At 36.9% G+C, this 20,027-nt stretch overlaps 1 protein-coding gene across 1 annotated transcript; it reads right to left on the bottom strand.

The window, feature by feature from the left end:
• Nucleotides 1-6,617: 6,617 nt before the first annotated feature.
• LOC132034407 (multiple organellar RNA editing factor 3, mitochondrial-like) lies at nt 6,618-12,494 on the bottom strand. The gene is made up of 4 exons (XM_059424754.1): nt 12,045-12,494; nt 8,409-8,506; nt 7,174-7,239; nt 6,618-7,062 (listed from the first exon to the last, which is right to left on the bottom strand). The coding sequence occupies exons 1-4, from the start codon at nt 12,395-12,397 to the stop codon at nt 6,806-6,808; spliced, it is 774 nt and encodes a 257-aa protein (XP_059280737.1). The 5' UTR covers nt 12,398-12,494; the 3' UTR covers nt 6,618-6,805.
• Nucleotides 12,495-20,027: the final 7,533 nt, after the last annotated feature.

The raw sequence follows: 20,027 nt of genomic DNA, 5'->3' as shown, positions 1-20,027 counted from the left end.
CATGTTCTGATCCTTTAGGCTATGACAATGGATTATGAAGGAATCGAGATCGCAGGAAGTATTATTTAGCTTTTGAGCTCCATTTGGAATATCATGAACTCGTCGTTTTGGTATGGTACTATTCATTTGTGCATATATAACACAAGGGCCCCTCGATACTCCTACATTCAAGAGAATTCGTATATGATGTTGCATATCTCTGTCATGTCAATGACTTGGTGAGACGCTTATGTATAGTTAGATGAACATCATTCAATTCTCACCATTCCCCATCAAAATCATTCACCCACATTTTTGTATATCCTCTGTTAGCCTCGCAAGATTATACTCGGCTTGTGTATACGGATACGGGCATAGTTGTTGATGATATGAAAGTGCTCTTGCCCGATAGGATTTGTATTATTGATGCACAAATCAAAGAGATGCTTGTAGTGATATGTGTTTGCTCACTTAGATATGATTGTGAAAAGTAATCGCCGTCATGGATTATACGGACACGTATACGGTCCGTATAAGTGACAGTGAATTCGCACCAACCCGGTGCCATTATACGATACCTTATACGATCTCAGTATACGTGTCACCTACTCCGACCTCACGGTTCGGGTCGTGACTGAATATTTATTTAAGAGGGGATAATGTTATAGCTCTATTTAAGAGGGGGATAATGCAATACCTCAACGTCTCGTTTTGAGTATTGCATTACATCCCATCAGATTCCATCCCAAGTCCTAGTCCTCGAAGGTTTTAGTTTGGACTGACCCAAAACATTAGGGCAAGCATTTGGGAACCTTACGATAATTTTTCTCATCTTTCTATTTTAAAAAATAATATATATATTTCTAGGCATGTACACCGTGATTTGCGTAGGCTATCCCGACTTATGGCCGATTGGAATTAAGAGTCATGTCCGCAATTTTGGGCTAGCCACTGTAATTGAAAAAACAGCTGTAATAGAAAAATCGGACGTTCTTGATTTTTTTTTGGCAATCCAACACAATTTTAGGCGATCTAAGCTATGAATTGATGGGAGATTCGACTTGGATAGACACATAACCTTGAGGTAACAATTCTACACTAAATCCTAGCGATTATACAAGATTTGTGCTAGATTTTGATGTTTAAATCATGAAATTGAATGTAGAAATTTGAGATTTTGGGTCTACGCCCTAGAATCATCAAATTGGGGATTGAGCATCAAATTAGAGTGGGATTAAAAATCTAACTGTAGATTCGTTAACTCATTGGATTGTGAATAACCTGAAAACGTAATTTATTTTGGGGATTGACCACGAGGCTTTTGATTCTTGGACTTCGACTTCGTCCGAGCTTTTAAATTATGGAATTGACATGAGTGGATTTGTCTTACATCGTTCGTTTTCTTTTGAATAGATCAAACTTATTAGAGGGTTGGGGGCAAGGAAAGGCGGTTCGAAAAAGGACAATAGAAACTCAGTTGTCAAGTTAATCTTTGACTTCAATAAGGTAATTTTCCTAATTGAAATCACTTTACATATACTACGTATATAGGGGTACAATATATCTAAGGTTACGAGCATATATGCGGATACTCTGTCACGATAGTCGACCGGCTCTTCGAGCCGACTACCGAGCACCACTCATTAGCTAATCATCATCAACCCACGGGATTAAATCGAAACACATAATCTCCAAGTCAATACACACACACACACACACACACATATATATATATACACACATATACACACACACACACACACACACACACACACACACACACACACATATATATATATATATATCAGCAATATAGGTAATATATGTAGAACCCGGATCATCAATACATCGAATATAGATGTACGTACTTTGTATATGGAGATACCCTCTTCTCCTACCACGGCTTTCGTATATATATATATATATATACACACACACACACACACACACACACATATATATATATATATATATATATATATATATATATATATATATATATATATATATATATATATATATGTGTGTGTGTGTGCGCGCGTGTGTGTATATATATATATATATGTACAACCCTTGTTTCTCACTCACGCAATAAAAATGATATACAAAATATACACTGATGTATTCATGAGACATCCACTGCCCACGCGTACGTATCTATAAGCCTCTACTAGAATACTGAGACATATAGACGGGACAGGACCCCGCCATACCCAAATATGTACACAAAAGAATGCATCACTAACTGTAACCTCCGGAGTAATGGAGTGCTCCTGTGTAGCTGCTGATAGACTCCTATGAATCGGTGCCGCCTCTCTGTCTACCTGTGGGCATGAACATAGCGCCCATAAAAAGAAAGGACGTCAGTACGAGCAATGTGCTGAGTATGTAAGGTATATACAATAACATGATAAAGATATGTGAGAATATAAGATAAAGGGATAACCTGTAATTGATTGCCTCTTAAGGCGGAGTCATGCATGCTAATTTATATAGTAATCGACATCATATCATGTATGCATATGTAAACTGCCCGACCATATAGGTACGGTGTGATCATCATTAGCCCGCGTCCGGGCCTCCCGCATCCGGGGTAGACATCTCAAGCCGCCGACTAGTGGTGTCTGCCCGGCCATATAGGCACGGTGTAATCATTCTCATAGCTGCCCACTACGCCAATCGTAGTTTTGTCTGCCCGGCCACCTAGGCACGGTGTAATCATACATATATACTTATCATGAAGCATGCATAAGAACTCAAGTAAAAGCTACAACTCTATCGGGGTGACGTAAGGTCGAGAACCCCCAATTCCATTATGGAGTAGTCATGATCATCATGTCTCACCTTGAAGGAACTAGCATCATAAGGTGAGCCTAACAACAATGAATATCATCAAGGAATCATATAAGGACCATTAGCTTCATAAGAGTATTATATCATAAGCTTTAGAGTCTTTAGACTTAGATTCATTATCATCATTGTCATATACATAACACATCTCTTATCCGCATCTCATAGGAAATTCTCAATAATCATAGACTCATCGTTTCTGGAATATAAGAGAGTCATGGAAAGATAAAGGAAATCATATTATAGTTATCATGCCTTAGAAAAGAAGGGACTAGCCTTACATACCTTTACGTCATTCTAGCTTTATCGACTAAGTGCTCCCCTCCAATACTCACAATTCTACATTCAAGAGAATTCGTACTAAGGTTAGATAACCGGAAACATATTTTAGATCTCAATTAACAATCTAAGAGCTAACGAAAATTGGGCAGCATCTCCTTTGTTTCAATGACTTCCTCCACATAATAAACAACTCCCAACATCAATAACAACACCCACAATATCTTAATCAATAACTTCATCAAGCTAGACATCATTCAATTCTCACCATTCCCCATCAAAATCATTCATAACCCTAACTATGGCACAATACCGTATTCATTCTCATACAATGCTTCTACAACATCTTTAATACCATTCATAGCAAGATTATACTCATTACGTATCAAGAACTATGATTTAAGTCAAGTTACTATTCAAGAATACCAATATTTCCATATTTGAACTCCATACTTGACTTTCTTCCATAATCCAAGTCATTCAACCATTCAATACTCTAATCAATGTAAAATGAATGCAAAACTCGCCTTTGATCATGTAGGAATGGGCTTTGGATGAAAATACTTCACTTGGAGAAAACCCTAACTTCAATTCCAAAGAGATGCTTGACCTCTAGCAACCCTAATGAGCATCCAAACACTTGATTTCCTTGATTATTGGTGTTTGATCTTTGATTCACCTTGAATTTATGTTAGTAAGAGGTGTGGAGGGTTCTAGAGGTTTCAAGAAGTGTGGAGGAAATGAGAAATGAGAAATAATAACTTGGGGTCTTATATTTATAACTAGGAAAAATCTGACCCGTCATGGATTATACGGACACTTATACGGTCCGTATAAATTTATACGGTCCGTGTAAGTGACCGTGGAATTCGCACCAACAACCATCCTTTCTGTAACCATTATACGGTACCTTATACGGTCCATATAATTTTATATGGTCCGTATAAGTGACCGTATAATACTTCCAGTGATCACCCCTCACTGTGACGGTTATACGGACCATTATATGGACCGTATAAGTTATACGGATCGTATAATGGGTCGTATAACTCACCTTCCTTCCGACTTGTTCTCGTCGTTCCTTTTGATCTCCAATGCTTATGGGACCTTCTTAACACTTCTTTAGCACTTCATTAACAATCCAAGGAGCATTATAACTCTTCCTCAAGACATTATTAAATCAACATTAGCTCGGTACTTTGCAAAACCTTCCCAAAACACGACTTATACTTCGCCTTCCTCGATGAACTTTCTTCCCTTGCCTCAAATGTCTTTGGAATCTTAATTAGAATCGTTAAGTACCCCTTCGTACTGGTAGGGAGTCTTACCCTGCGTTAGTCTATTTACTGCACAACGACATGAAATTTTCCGAGGTGTGACAACAAGGTTATAAATGTTTTACGGGGTATAGGCTTATAGGCGTACATGTTTTATATGCTACTTTCTGGGTTGTGACTACTTTGAGCTTTAGACCATTCTAGGATAATGTTATAGGCATCGTATTTTCATACTATTTTCATACTAGTTTAACATGATGAGCTATGGCTTATGTGAATGTTTGATTACATGTTTAGCTATTAGTCATGCACTGTTCGTATGCCTTATAATTGCATACTTAATATATATGTGGCTATGACATGTGAGTTGTCTGTGCGGCATGTGGATATGGATATGTCACTCATGAGCCACTGTATAACCCGAACACTACAGACGATGTGTGCACATATATAGCGCTGGGAGGGCTAGTATTGATTATGATGTATTTGTGCATAATATCTTATGCTGCTTTTACCTTTTATCTGTCAAGATCACATATTCATTGTACATATTGTTTAAGTGAGTATTTTCTGTCAAACCCTTGACACTACTCTGTTGGGGTCGACTAATGATACTGAATAACTGTTGGTGTACTCATACTGCAGTTGTTGCACTCTGCACTAATACAGATCTGTGCTCCAGTAGAGCCCAGAAGCAAGTGCTGAGGAGTTGAATGAGACTGTCATGGTGAGCTACTTGACCCTGTCTGCAACACCTTTGGTGTCTTTCTTTTATTTCAATCTATTAGATCTTATTTTTCAAACAGTATTGTCATGTAAAGGTAGTTCTACTATTCTTATGTTAGATCATGGCTTGTATTACCAAATTCTGAGGAGCATTTTGGTTTTCTGTATGAGTTTTAAACTCATTATTTTGTAAAACTTACTGCTTTTAAACTTATTCATGTCTTTAATATCAGGTTGGGTTACTCATTATTGCTTTGAGTCCGCTTAATGAGTTGAGATCAGTGTTTTAAAAGGCAGGGGCGTGAGACGGAGCACTTTACTTAGCGCGGGGCGAGGCGTAAGCCCCATGAATCTTTAAAATTTTAATTTATAATGTAGTAAAATAGTGTAATAATGCAAAAAATTATTTAAAAAAATACATTAATAGTTTTGTAAAATTAAAAGCATGATTAATGAAGCTCATAGAAAACAAAATTTCTACTAACATGATTTTACAAGTATAAATAATGCAATGATATAAAAGCTATATGAGATGCAAATCAACTCTAATATCTTAAATTTCAAAGAATAAAAGAATCACAATATATTAAAATATATTAACCTCCCTAAAGATGTATAATCTTTATCAGTATTATAATTAAAATATCAGGCCTTCATGAATAAAAAATAAAATTACTTATCAAATAGTGAAATAAGATAATTTTTAGACGTAGCACAAAAAAGATGGAGCCTGGTGACAAGTGAAGATGTAAAACTCAGCTATGTATATTTAAAAGAAATGTTAAGTGCTATTCACCCTCACGGTGTTATCAAACAGTAAATATGCAACATGATGGCTTGTTATTTGAGTTGCTCTCAGTATTCTTATTTCTATAGATAAAAACAATATTAAACATCATACATTATTAAAGAATTATGAGGGTCAAAAGTGTTAGCTAAGAATTTGACGCATAATTATATAAGAACTGTTAAACGAGCTCCGTGCCTTGGGCATTAGACATGTTTAGACGTATAGTTGGGTGCTTAAGGCGAAAGTCTCACAGAACTTAGCCCCATACATAAGCCCCGAGGCGTTTTACTAGTGCCCTGCCCCGCAATCCAAAACTGCCTTTTAAATCACTGGTTGAGATTAAGGGTCATCACGGGTTAGACAAATTGGGTCATGACAATAAGCCATAGACATTTGTGTGCTATTTCTTACTAATGGAAAGATGGTAAGTTAAATTTAAATTATCTCTAAATAAAGAAAAAGTAACAATCCTTTTAGAGTAGATTAAGAACAGACGTATATAGAGAGAGAGAGAGAGTGAAGAACAAATGGGCTTTTACACCACCCCCTTATGGATGCTTCATCTAAAGAAATTAACAAAATGAAAGAAACAAAACTAACAGCAACATCATTCAAATTAACATCTCTGCATTGACACTCTTTTGATTTACTGTTCTACAACACTTAAATCTGCAAACGCTTTCCTAAAGACAAATTAGAAAATAAGATTCACCTCCTAATATATGATATAATTGCTCTTTATGTGAACAGATACGAAAAGATATTCACATTTCAATCACCTGGAAAATATGCCTTTTCGCTAAGTTGAGAACTAATGAAAAGAACAATTTATGAGCAAATAATATCCGACCCAACCTAATCCCATTACTACAGATTTTACTGTATGACAATTGGCATAGGAACTTCAACTATTGTTCCCCTGAGATCCTGCCGGACCTCCTCCAGCACCAGGGGAGAAATTCTGGCCTTCGATTGATGCTGGTTGTGCAGGAGGTTGCTGATTAGGTGCCCATGCTCCTCTTTGAATTGGTTCTCTTCTTTCAACCTGCATAGTCTCCCGGCGTCTATCATAACGAGGTCGTGGCCTGGGTCTAGTACCTTGGCTTTGACTAAATCTATATTGTGGCCTATGGATGACTTTTCCGTCTACGAACAGATCCCCTAAACATCAATGAGTGGAAACAGTAAACGGGTGTTGAACTTAACAGACATGCTACAAGTGACAAGAAGAATCCCAAAGGCATAAAAATTACAAGTTTTCAGCAAACCAACCTCCATAATCCTTGTTGGGGACATCTAGATATGAATCTGGCAAGACCCACAAAACACCAGGTAGACCTACATATGACATTAAGAAATCAATCATGATGGAGTCAAATAACAGAATTCTGTGAATAACCACAAATCTGCTAATTGCTAACAGGGAGATCAAAGTTTAGGCACATACATGCCAATATTAGGGAAGGGTTATAGCTACAAGAAACCAAGGATCCTCTCCGTAAAAGCTTTCATACAGAAGGTTTAAGCCGATCCTAAAGTTCAATCAATAAACTAGCAGTGTTATTAATGTGAAAAGCGAAAGAAGAAAGACAAAGGTCTAATGGAGCTTCACAAAGCGTACAAAGGTAATGAAGAAAAGCACAAAAGGAAACAAGAAAATATACATGTCATGCTAGAATAATAATCATAAACAGAACGAATAATTATATGGACAAAGAAATTGAAAAAATTTACAACGAGGTGAATTGTTCGGTGATGCCTTCTAAGGACAGAGCTCAGAGGTAATGAGGTGCATGACTTATTTCATTGACGCATGCACCGAAAAGCTGCCTATTCGAGACAAAGTGTTCATCCTGTGATGTGCCTAATTTTAGTTTTAAGCGAGCCTTTGATAATACAGTCAAATAGGACTCAATCCCAAAGTAATTGGGATCAACCATATGAATCTTCTTTTTCCATTCCGCTTCATTCTGGTGCAAAGCCTATCTAAAGTTGATATTTTTAATTGCAAAAGTGTCGAGCGTAAGCTGATCATTTCATCGAAGTTATTGCGAAGCTTTAACATTGTTTTAGATAACCCATAATCTCATATTGAAGCTGATTATATTAGAAGAAGTGTAAGCCTTAAACCTAGAGCTTGCAATCCAATATTCACAAATTAAAGAGGGTTCCATGTAAGCACTTGCGACGCAACTCTACAACCAAGGCATTTCTTTTTCCCCTCTAGGGTTAGTGTGGAAGGGAGGAATGTGAATGCTCATATTTCCTTCTTCGAATCATTGCATAAAAATTGCATATTCACTTTAGCACTTCGAGGTTATTCCATTTCAGCTTCTATCCTAAAATAACTCAGAAGTATTTGCCCGTACTTAACCTGATATTAGAATAATACCAATTCCCAACCTTTTATAATGACAAGACAATTTTAGAATGAAGCATAGAACTTCAGATAAAAATGAATGAAAGAACTAGGCACCTTAGATGACCAACAAAAAGAAACCACATACCTTTAACTTTGTAGGAAAGCTCTTCAGATATCAAAACACCGAACCCAGTGTATGTGGTTGTACAAACAGAGTAAATCTTCTTTTTTGCTTCTTCCTCACTGCATACCAAACAAACAGCTATGAAATACCACTAGTCCAGTACATAGACAAAACAACCTATGCCTAATTATACACAAAGAGGGTTACTAGCTAAGGCAGTGAAATTCTAATTCAGTATATTGAACTCTAAGAATAAGGTTGTTGATGTAAAAAGGTTAAACCGACAAATTCAGCATACATCAGTATTGAAGTACATGACCAGTCATATATGCACCAATATAGTTACTCCGCAACATCGGCACACTTCATAACTGAGCGGGCACACTTCTTTACAGTTCATAGCTTTATTATTTATTATTCTTTTAACAGATCGAATCAAGGAAACCAAGCAATATATTGAGGGATACGGTGAACAAGTAACACAACCATACATAAAAATGCACCACAATGTTACTCTGATTCTCCAGTCCCCAGTGACCTGCATCATGCCCTTATTAAAAAAGGAACAACATAGTAGCAATCTAGAATGTCAACTTTTACAAAAGAAATTGTTATCCTTCTGTTTGACTTCGGTTAATTTCTGTCTCTAAATTCAACTAAACTTGAATAAATGTGATTCGAACAATCTTCTCTTAGAAAAGTACATTTTTTCCAATAAGACTCTTAGAAAAGTGCATTCAAGTCTACAAAATCGTTGTTTCGTGTACATAAACGTACACCACAATGTTGCCCCGATTCTCCAATCCCCAGTGAACCATATCATGTCGTACTAGCAACAACATCGTACGATTTGGAACGTAAACTTTTGCAAAATAAATCATTATACTTCTCATTTACTATCATTTAATGCCAATTTTTGTTTCTATATCAAATTAAACTTGAACAAAATGTAATTCAAATTTTGGTTTTCTTAGAAAGCAGCTAACTACATGTATATCTGCAAAACACAATGTTATTGGGTTCTCCAAACCCAAATGAACTGCGTCATGTCATTCCACAAATAACACAATAGATATTGGAATGTTCAAATTTGCAAAACAGATTGTTACTCTTCTCTTGTACCACACTTTAATTAATTTTGTTTCTAAATCAGACTGAAGGTTAAATAATGTGATTCCTGTAAGGATCAATAGCCAGGACAATGCGGAATTTACCAAAATAATCGTTTACTAAAAATAACAAGGACATTAATGAAACAACAAATTTACATGGTTCGGCCAATTTGGACAGATGGTTAAATAATTAGATCCAATGGAGGTGAACTTGCTTCCAGGATTACTGGTGATGCATTTGCCTCAGCAAGCATTTGTAAGCTTTGCAATAATTTCTTTGACCATGGCGCTTTCATTCTCTTGACTGAGAAATTGCTGCAATTCAGGGGACTTCAGGGCTGAAGGGTCCATGGAATTTTCAAGGAAGCAAATGTCTGTTTTGCTTATTTTCGTGGAGAAGAGTAAGATTTCATGACGTGAAACCTCCGTAAAATCCTTCTATTTAGTTTGCTTTATGCTTTATGAGTCATAACTAATTTGTACCCGTTTTTTATGAATAAAGTTTGCATCTGAAATGGATCTTCCATTTCCAAAAGGAAAATAGATCCCTAAAATGGGGCGAATCCATGTATCATATTAATTCATTTGTACCTTGACTTTATTATCTGTTTTAAAATCTCATACATAAGTCTTATTTTGGTAGTTTTTCTACAAAGTAACTTCACTGAAAGTGGGATAGCTCAAATTGATATATCGTCTAAGATACATAATAATCTTTAGAATAGTTTACAATTCCTATTTGATGAATAAAACTACCAACAAAATGCCAGAGGCCAGTGCTATAAGAAACTGAACCTCTGCTTTGGCTTAATATCATTTAAAAAAAAAAAAATCTTCTGGTTTGGCCTTGCCTATAATTTGTGATAGCCAAGAGGGATTCTACAACTCTTGGGTTCCTCATATTTTATAACTTTGTTTACTATTACGGTAGTAGTGTCTGCTATCGCATTATCTCGTGTGTTATTGTTCTTTTTTCTGAATGCTCTGTAATGCTTTCCTCATTTGTTGTCATATTTTCTTCACTACCATATTTTCTTTTTCATAACTGTTGTGATTTGCTGCACTTGAGCCTAGGGTTTTCCGGAAACAACCTCTCTACCTCCACGAGGTAAGGGTAAGGTCCGCGTACACTTTACCCTCCCCGACTCCACATGTGGGATTACATTGGGCACGTTGTTGTTGGTGGTCAATTTGACCTACGGGCTACGTCCATGAACAGACAACCAAATTAACTATATCAAAAGTGCATTAAAAAAGAGTAAACTCCAGTAATCCAAAAATATCCCAAGAGAATACCCCAACGGTGATCATCACAAAAGCTAAAAGCACTCTCTAACAAATTACACTCCCCAATGGGCATCATATACACCCTTGTGGGAACTTTTAGTATCCTTACTGAGGTTTGTCCCACTCTTACCCTTGTATTAAGGGAGTCAAGCTCTAATACCATATAAGATACATTCTAAAGCCCATGGCACATAATGTCCGCTTTGGCCAAACATGCTTCACGGCTTTGACATTGGGTTACGTTACATCGAGCCCAAAATCATGCTTACAAAGTAAAACTTTTCTTTCTCATATAATCCTAGGATTTTCTAGCCCTTATTCTATATGAGATCCTCTTGAAGTGTTACATGCACTCTTCCTCCGAAATCCTACCAACCTAAAAGCCTACTAGTCTTTATCAGCTTGCCCTCGAAAAGTCACAACACGTCACAACAAATTCAATAGTTGAATAATTGTCATCCTCACAAATAGGTGACCTGTCAACAAGCAATCAAAAAGTTCTTTTTTCGAAGAAACTTTCTATAAACTCATAGTCCGTGACTCAGGTATAATATGTCTCTTTGGTTAGGTCTCATGTAACAGCAACAACAACATACCCAGTGTAATCCCACAAGTGGGGTCCGGGAGGATGGGTGCACACAGCCTTACCCCTACCTTGTGAAGGCATAGAGACTATGTCCTATAGACCCTCGGCTCAAGTAAAGCATATCAAAACGTGTATCAAAAAGGAATACACTTGAGAAAAGAACAGTAGCAACAACAAATAACACAATAACCGAAGCAAAGGAAATATGTAATAATAAAATCGAAGCATAAAATAAGTAGGAGCTTAATAATAATACTAATACAGAGAATGGTTAAGTCTCATGTATAGTAATCCCTTAGTCCCATTTTATATGAGGGGTGTTTGACTGGGCACAAAGTTTAAGAAATAAAAGAAGAGTTTTGAAACTTGTGATCTAAAACAAACCATAAAAATTTGTGTCACTAGAAATCATTTCATTAAAGGTAAAAAGATAAATTTAAAGTTGAATTGCTGCTAAAATATACAAAGGTGCGACTCTTTTGGGATTGACTAAAAAGTAAAGAGTGTCCCATAAATTGGGACGGAGGGAGTATGCTAATTAGGAACTAGAGAAACGAGTTTTTCTAAAAGTACCTTCCTATGTGTTCATATAAAAACACAAATGACCTAAGCTACAATATGCCAACAAGAAACATAAAAAAGGGGGTATTTTTTAGTTTTTTCAAGAATTACCTTCCAACAACAGCAGCAATAGTTTTAACATAAGCATTAATCATGTCTTCCTCAGACGGTTTAGGTTCAGGAAACTCCATAACGATGAGCCAATGCTCATAATCACATCCATCCAAAAGTATAGTCTCCTTAGGCGGCCTGTTACTCCAGTTTGGAGATGGATCATTTAGGGGAGAGTAACCCGACCCGGATGTCTTGGGTCGGGTCGGAACAAATTGCTCTGATGGGTTGTGGTTTTGGGGATTTAAGAAAAGGGGAACTACAAAACGAAATCTAGATGATGATGAAGGAGAGGAAGAGAGTGCACGGTAAAGGGTAGAAGCCAAAGTGCGCCTGGTGGAGAACAGCGCCATTATTAGGTGGAGAAATGTGGCTTTGAGTTGGAGGAGCTGTAAGGTTTATCGAGGGTTTAAGCTGTTATTTAAGGAAAAATATCCTATTGAAGGACCCATTAACAAAGGGACGCATTTGGGAACTTTGCAAATTTTATTTGGGGATAACTAAGGAAGAGTTTAACAATAGCAAAGGGTAAATTAGTCAAACTCTAGCTCTTTAATTATAAACATATAAACAAAATGAATTTGTTACAAGAAAATTAAACTAACGGAAGTAAGCGTAATGTCGTAAATCACGAGAGAGATATGTGATAAAGCGAAACCTAGAGAGTAATCTTTGAAATTATCCTTTTTATTTGGGTACCCATGATAATATAGATGTCAAAGAATTGGTGCGCAAGGGGTTAGGGGTGGGCATTCGGGTCGTTAGATTAGATATGAAAATTTTGATTTGAATTTTCGAATTTGGATTGAAGAAATTACAATCCAAATAAGCTCGAATTAGATTTTATTTTTTTAAATTAGGTTTTAGATTAATTGATTCGGATATTTCGGATTTTCGGTTTTGACTTTTGAGCCTTTATGGCAAGCTTATTAGGAACGAAATTCTTATGCCCTAGTTACCAAGTTACATGTTTTAGCATAATGTGAAACCAAATATGTGGATTTAGCAAAGAATTGTTACACTACACCACTACACCAAAAGGTGTCAAGTCATAGAGGTTAGTTCTACATTATTCCCTCTGTTTCATTGGAAGTTATCTTATTCTTAAAGCAGTGAAGTAAACTCTAGCTTTGCAAGACATATTATATTATATTTAATTTGGTAGGAAATTCTATATTGGACTTAAAGTTATAATGGGTAGCCGTAGGTACTAATCTATTGGGTCTTTCGACTAATTATAGATAAATATAAGGTGTAAAATTTTTAGATTTTTAGATACCCATAAATTCGATATCCAAAATTTTAAAAATAAAATCCGAAGTCCATAATTCAAAAATCCAAACCAAATATTCAAAAAATTCGAATTTAGATTTGGATTTCGGGTTTGGACAAATTGTGCCCACCCCCAGTAATGTAGTCGTTATATGTATCATATGTAGCCCTAGCAGGGGCTGAGCCAACATACGACTTGCGGATTCGATCGAACTCAGTAACTTTTGTTCAAACCCTGTATTTGTCTTGAAAAATTCATTGAATAGGCATAAATTGTTACTTCAGAACCTAGTAACTTAAATGAATTGGAATTTTAAACCCACAAGCTTCAAATCCTGGCTCCGCCTCTCAGCCCTAGTAGCGTGAGTACGGCTATGCAGGTACTAGTCTTGACTCTCAACATTATCAGCCTACCTCATTCTAGTTTTCGAAAAAATTCTAGTTTTAGGAAAAACATATAAGTCACAAAGCTTTTATAGTACAAGAATTATTATCGCCCTTTCAGAGAATCAAGGGCATGCAATTCACCATCTATGCTTCTTGATCTAGAAAAGACTTTTGATCAATGAGAATGGTCGTTTGTTCATCAAACTTTACACTTCCAACTTTTCCCAAAATGCCATTCAATTGATCATATCTTGCATTTCCACTTCTAGTATTTTTGTTCTCACCAATGGTATAGAACCGCTTATTTTCATCCTTCACGTGGCATATAACAAAGAGATCCCCCATCGCCATTGTAGACATCAAAATTTTAATTGAATTAATCCACATGAAATTTGGATTAAATTCTGAGTTATTGACATGTTTATCAAGTTAAATTTTGGTTAATAAAGTCGGATTAATTATTTAAGTCAAACTTACACGGCTTGAATAAAATCTAGATTACATGTCACACCCCAAACCAAGGGGCATGACAGGCACCTAGCTTTTCCGGCTGAGCACCACCTGACGTTCATTCAACCCAGCTCAACCTAGTATAATTACCAATAACCGTGTAACCTACGTGTAAAGTATAAGAATCACTCGCACGCGAGAAAGGCCCAACACAAATACACACACACACACACACACACACACACACACACACATATATATATATATATATATATATATATATATATATATATATATATATATGCAAGCCGACAAGGCCACCACCAAAGTCTGCATATGACAACGCGATCGACAAGGCCAAAACAACAGTACTAGTACCTAACTAAAGCCAACAAGGCCACATATGACATCTATACATATAACATCTATCTATGAGCCTCTAAGAGTGCATAACGTAATGTAACATAACGGTCGGGACAGGGCCCCGCCATACCCAAAAGATATATAAACAATATGTACATAATAGCATACCCAAAACCGAGCAAGTCCAAAACAAGTGGAGCTTGCTGACTATCCGCTGAACTGCGCGAGCCTATTGAGAGGGTCTTCCAAGCTAACTATCAGGGCCTACAGCACAAAATATAGCATCCCAAGCAATGGGATGTCAGTACAAATAAAAGTACTGAGTATGTAAGGCAGGAATGTAGTAATAAAGCAGTGAAACAAGTATAAGTAGAAGAGGAACCACCTGAAACCTGAACTTGCCACGAAGGGCGTATGATATGCATGCTGTAACTTTGAAAAACATAAATATGCATAAATACATAAGTAGAATCATCATCATCATAACGTACCCGGCCATAGTAGGGCTCGATGGAATCCTACTCGGCCATGTAAGGCTCGGTGGAAGCGTACCCGGCCATGTGATGCCCGGTGGTAATACCCAACTGATCAGTAGTTGCACAATAGTTGTCCTACCTGGATGACTATAGCGCGTACTCGGTGTAGTAAAATAAATGTATACATATATATAATGTATGATGAACTCATAGAAGTAATATCTGGGCCTTTCGGAGTGACGTAAGGTCGGTAGCCGCCAAATATCATTATGGAACTCATGCCAGTATCATAATATTGTTTACTGAAGTTAATCATCTTGGATATGAGTCAACCAATGTGGCTAAGATCATCATATATGAAGTAAAGGATCATTAGAATGGAGTGAATTCATTATGGAACGTCCGTTAGGGAGTTTTAGTTGGATTTGGGCCAAGAGAAAAGGAAAGAGGAAAACCTTACATACCTTATATATCAGGAGGTGGCTTCGCAGTAATCCTTAACCCGATGCTTGGCCAACGTGTGGACCTATATTTTAAAGTACATCTTTCGTTAGGCCAAGATACACTTGTATTTTATGGATATACTAGGTATATTGAATGACGATTCGAGTTGTAAGATTTAGGAAGCATTTCCTCTGCTTCTAATATGTTCTCGAGTTCATAACAACAACCAATAACCACCTTCAACATAAGTTGACTTAGTTTAATGCCCAATTTACCTCTACAACAACAATAATACAATTATACATCACCCTCATCTCAACTTGGCTTAATACGCGTTATTCTCGTAACAACCATGTTAATGAAGCTTAATCTTGTCACAAAGAGGGAGAAGCTTACCTTGATTGAGTTTAATGGACCTTGATTTATCTTAATCCTCAAAATTCCACTTCCTCAACTTGATGTAAGGAAGAATACGAAGCCTACAAAGCTACCACAAACTTTCTCGAGCTAATTTACATTGAAATCCTGTGTAAACTTGATTAAATAAGTGAAAGGGTTTATAGAAGTGTATATGGATGTCTTAGGATCAAATAAGTGTTGGATAAAATGATGAAATAAGTGAAAGTGGGGTATTTATACTTGAGAAGGTCGGTCACCGCCTCAATTTCTACAGTCCAATATACGGATTGTAAAAATTTATACGCTCCATAAAATTGGACCGTAAAACTGCACCCTAAAAATTAACATTCTGTTCCAATTATACGGTTGCCTTTCTCTATTTATACGGTCCTTATAAAATTTTACGGACCGTATATGGGATTGTAAAAATTCGGCAGTTTTTTCAACTTCGTCAAAACGTATTTCTTCGATTCGTTCAACTTCTATTCTTTCTAATACTAATCAAAAATAACCTTGGCTTCTTGAATATTACTAGTTACAATACATCTTAAATTGCGACTTCGAGAATACCCTTATTCTATAAGCGTATGTCGATGAATATACGGCGAATGTATCTCCCGAAGGACGAGATGTAACATTCTCCCCCTTTAAGAACATTCGTCCACGAATGTTAATGTACGCGAGGAGCGTTCTTTCATCATGGTTTCTATGAAAATTTCAGCAGAGTTTCCTCTGAATTTTGGATATTACTGAGACCTGCATACAGTAAAAACCAACCTAAAGGCCACATAAGCCACTGATATTCACCGATACCCAAGCGTACACATTAAAACAAGAGTCACTACAATCAAGGATTATCTCCTAGCTAGGTGAGGTCCTGTAGTGTTTCTCCTCTGACAAAATCTGCAGTAGGGAAACAGATAAGGATATTTGGACTTCATTTTCTCCTCGGCTTCCCATGTCATTTTCTCCTTATCTCTGCTTTTCCACAGGACCTTTACAGAGACCACATTCTTCGTCCTCAGCCTGCAGACTTGCCTATCAAGAATGGCAACCGATTCTTCCTCATTGGATAAATTTACTTATATAGGACCAACTGGGGTATTGGTCATGGACTAAAAGATATTTTAGAAGCTCATAAAGGCCCATTTACAGGTTAGGTCCATAAAGGTATATATGAGATCTTAACAAACTCATGGCATGCTCAATTATCTCTTAACTTAGCTATGTTAGGCTCTTTAACCATTGTTGTAGCTCATCATATACATTTCATGCCTCCTTATCCGTATCTCACTACTGACTATGGTACACAACTGTCATTATTCACAGCTCACATGTGGATTGGTGGATTTCTCATAGTTGGTGCTACCGCGCATGTGGCCATTTTTATGGTAAGAGATTATGATACAACTACTCAGTACAATGATCTATTAGATCGTGTCCTTAGGCATCATGATACAATCATATCCCATCTCAACTGGGCATGTATATTTCTAGACTTTCACAGTATTGGTTTGTATATTCATAATGATACCAAGAGAGCTTTAGGGCGTCCTCAACATATGTTTTCAGATACCGCTATACAATTACAACCCATTTTTGCTCAATCGATACAAAACACCCATGCTTTAGCACCTAGTACAACGGCTCTTGCTGCAACAGTATGCATCAGTTTAACTTGGGGTGGTGATTGAGTGGAAGTGGGTGACAAGGTGGCTTTGTTGCCTATTCCATTAGGAACTGCTGATTTCTTGGTATATCACATTTTTGGATTTACTATTCATGTAATGGTATTGATACTCTTGAAAGGTGTTCTCTTTGCTCGGAGTTCCTGTTTGATACCGGATAAAGCAAATCTTGGATTTTGTTTTCCTTGTGATGGACCTGATAGAGGGGGTACATTTCAAGTATCGGCTTGGGATCGTGTTTTCATAGGACTATTCTAGATGTACAATGCAATTTCAATAGTAATATTCCATTTCAATTGGAAATGCAGTCAGATGTTCTGGGCAGCGTAAGTGATCAAGGGGTAGTAACTCATACCACCGGAGGAAACTTTGCGCAGAGTTCTATTACTATTAATGGGTGGCTCCGCAATTTCTTATGGGCACAGGCATCCCAACTGATTTAATCTTATGGTTCTTCATTATCTGCATATGGCCTTGTTTTCCTAGGTGCTCATTTTGTCTGGGCTTTTAGTTTAATGTTTCTATTTAGCGGACGTGGTTATTGGCAAGAACTTATTGAATCCATCATTTGGGATCATAATAAATTAAAAGTTTCTCCTGCTACTCAACCGAGAGCCTTGAGCATTATACAAGGACATGCTGTAGGAGTAATCCATTACCTTCTGGGTGGAATTGCCACAACATGGGCATTCTTATTTGCAAGAATTATTGCAATAGGATAATGGCTAGGAGGATTTGAAAAGCACTATGGCATTACGATTTTCAAGGTTTATCCAAGGCCTAGCTCAGGACCCCACTACTCGTCATATTTGGTTTGGTATTGCTACTGCACATGAATTCAAGAGTCATGATGATAATAAGGAACGTCCTTATTATCGTAACGGTTGGGACAAGGCCCCGCCATACCCAAAAGATATATAAACAATATGTACATAATAGCATACCCAAAACCGAGCAAGTCCGGAACAAGTGGAGCTTGCTGACTATCCGTTGAACTGCGCAAGCCTATTGAGAAGGTCTTCCAAGCTAACTATCAGGGCCTGCAACACAAAATGTAGCATCCCAAGCAATGGGATGTCAGTACAGATAAAAGTACTGAGTATGTAAGGCAGGAATGTAGTAATAAAGCAGTGAAACAAGTATAAGTAGAAGAGAAACCACCTGAAATCTGAACTTTCCATGAAGGGAGTATGATATGCATGCTATAACTTTGAAAAACATACATATGCATAAATACATAAGTAGAATCATCATCACCATAACATACCCGGCCATAGTAAGGCTCGGTAGAAGCGTACCCGGCCATGTGAGGCCTAGTGGTAATACCCAACTAATCAGTAGTTACACAATAGGTGCGTACCCGGCCAACTATAGCGCAGCTCGATGTAGTAAAATAAATGTATACATATATATAATGTATAATGAACTTATAGAAGTAATATCTGGGCCTTTCGGAGTGATGTAAGGTCGGTAGCCGCTGAATATCATTATGGAACTCATGCCAATATCACAATATTGTTTATTGAAGCTAATCATCATGGATAAGAGTCAACCAATGTGGCTAAGATCATCATATATGAAGTACGGATCATTAGAATGGAGTGAATTCATTATGGAACGTCCGTTAGCGAGTTTTAATTGGATTCGTGCCAAGAGAATAGGAAAGAGGAAAACCTTACATACCTTGTATATCGGGAGGTGGCTTCGTAAGAATCCTTAACCCAATGCTTGGCCAATGTGTGGACCTATATTTGAAAGTACATCTTTTGTTAGGCCAAGATACACTTGTATGTCATGTATATACTAGGTATATTGAATGACGATTCGAGTTGTAAGAATTCGGGCAGCATTTCCTCTGCTTCTAATACGTTCCCGAGTTCATAACAACAACCAATAACCACCTTCAACATAAGTTGACTTAGTTTAACACCCAATTCATCTCCAGAACAACAATAATACAATTATACATCATCCTCATCTCAAATTCGCTTAATACACGTTATTCTCATAACTACCATGTTGATGAAGCTTAATCTTGTAACAAAGAGGGAGAAACTTACCTTGATTGAGTTTAATGGACCTTTACTTAATCCTCGAAATTCCACTTCCTCAACTTGATGTAATGAAGAATACGAAGCCTGTGAAGCTACCACAAATTTTATCAAGCTAATTTACATTGAAATCTTGTGTAAACTTGAGTAAATAGGTGAATGGGTTTATAGAGATGTAGATGGATGTTCTCAGGATCAGATAAGTGTTTGAGAAAATGATGAAATAAGTGAAAGTGGGGTATTTATACTTGAGGAGGTCGGTCACAGCCTCAAATTCTAAGGTCCAATATACGGACCGTAAAAATTTATACGGTCCAACAAATTGGACCGTAAAATGCACCCCAAAAATTAACATTCTGTTCTAATTATACGGTTGCCCTTCTCTATTTGTATGGTTCGTATAAATTTTTACGGACCGTATATGGGACCGTAAAAATTGGGCAATATTTCAAC

This window comes from Lycium ferocissimum, chromosome 10 (genome assembly GCF_029784015.1).
Source record: "Lycium ferocissimum isolate CSIRO_LF1 chromosome 10, AGI_CSIRO_Lferr_CH_V1, whole genome shotgun sequence".
Classification (NCBI taxonomy): domain Eukaryota; kingdom Viridiplantae; phylum Streptophyta; class Magnoliopsida; order Solanales; family Solanaceae; genus Lycium; species Lycium ferocissimum.
Note: the sequence above shows the minus strand (reverse complement) of the source record. Positions and strands in the feature narration are given on the sequence as shown.

Bases quoted from the DNA above. Each gene is read 5' to 3' on its own strand.
- LOC132034407 (XM_059424754.1), bottom strand. From the start codon at position 12,397: ATGGCGCTGTTCTCCACCAGGCGCACTTTGGCTTCTACCCTTTACCGT. The intron at 8,507-12,044 runs GTAATTCTTGAA...TTTGGTATGCAG, and splicing joins ATTGCTGCTGTTGTTGGAAG to TGAGGAAGAAGCAAAAAAGA. The intron at 7,240-8,408 runs GTATGTGGTTTC...TGTCATATGTAG, and splicing joins GCTTTCCTACAAAGTTAAAG to GTCTACCTGGTGTTTTGTGG.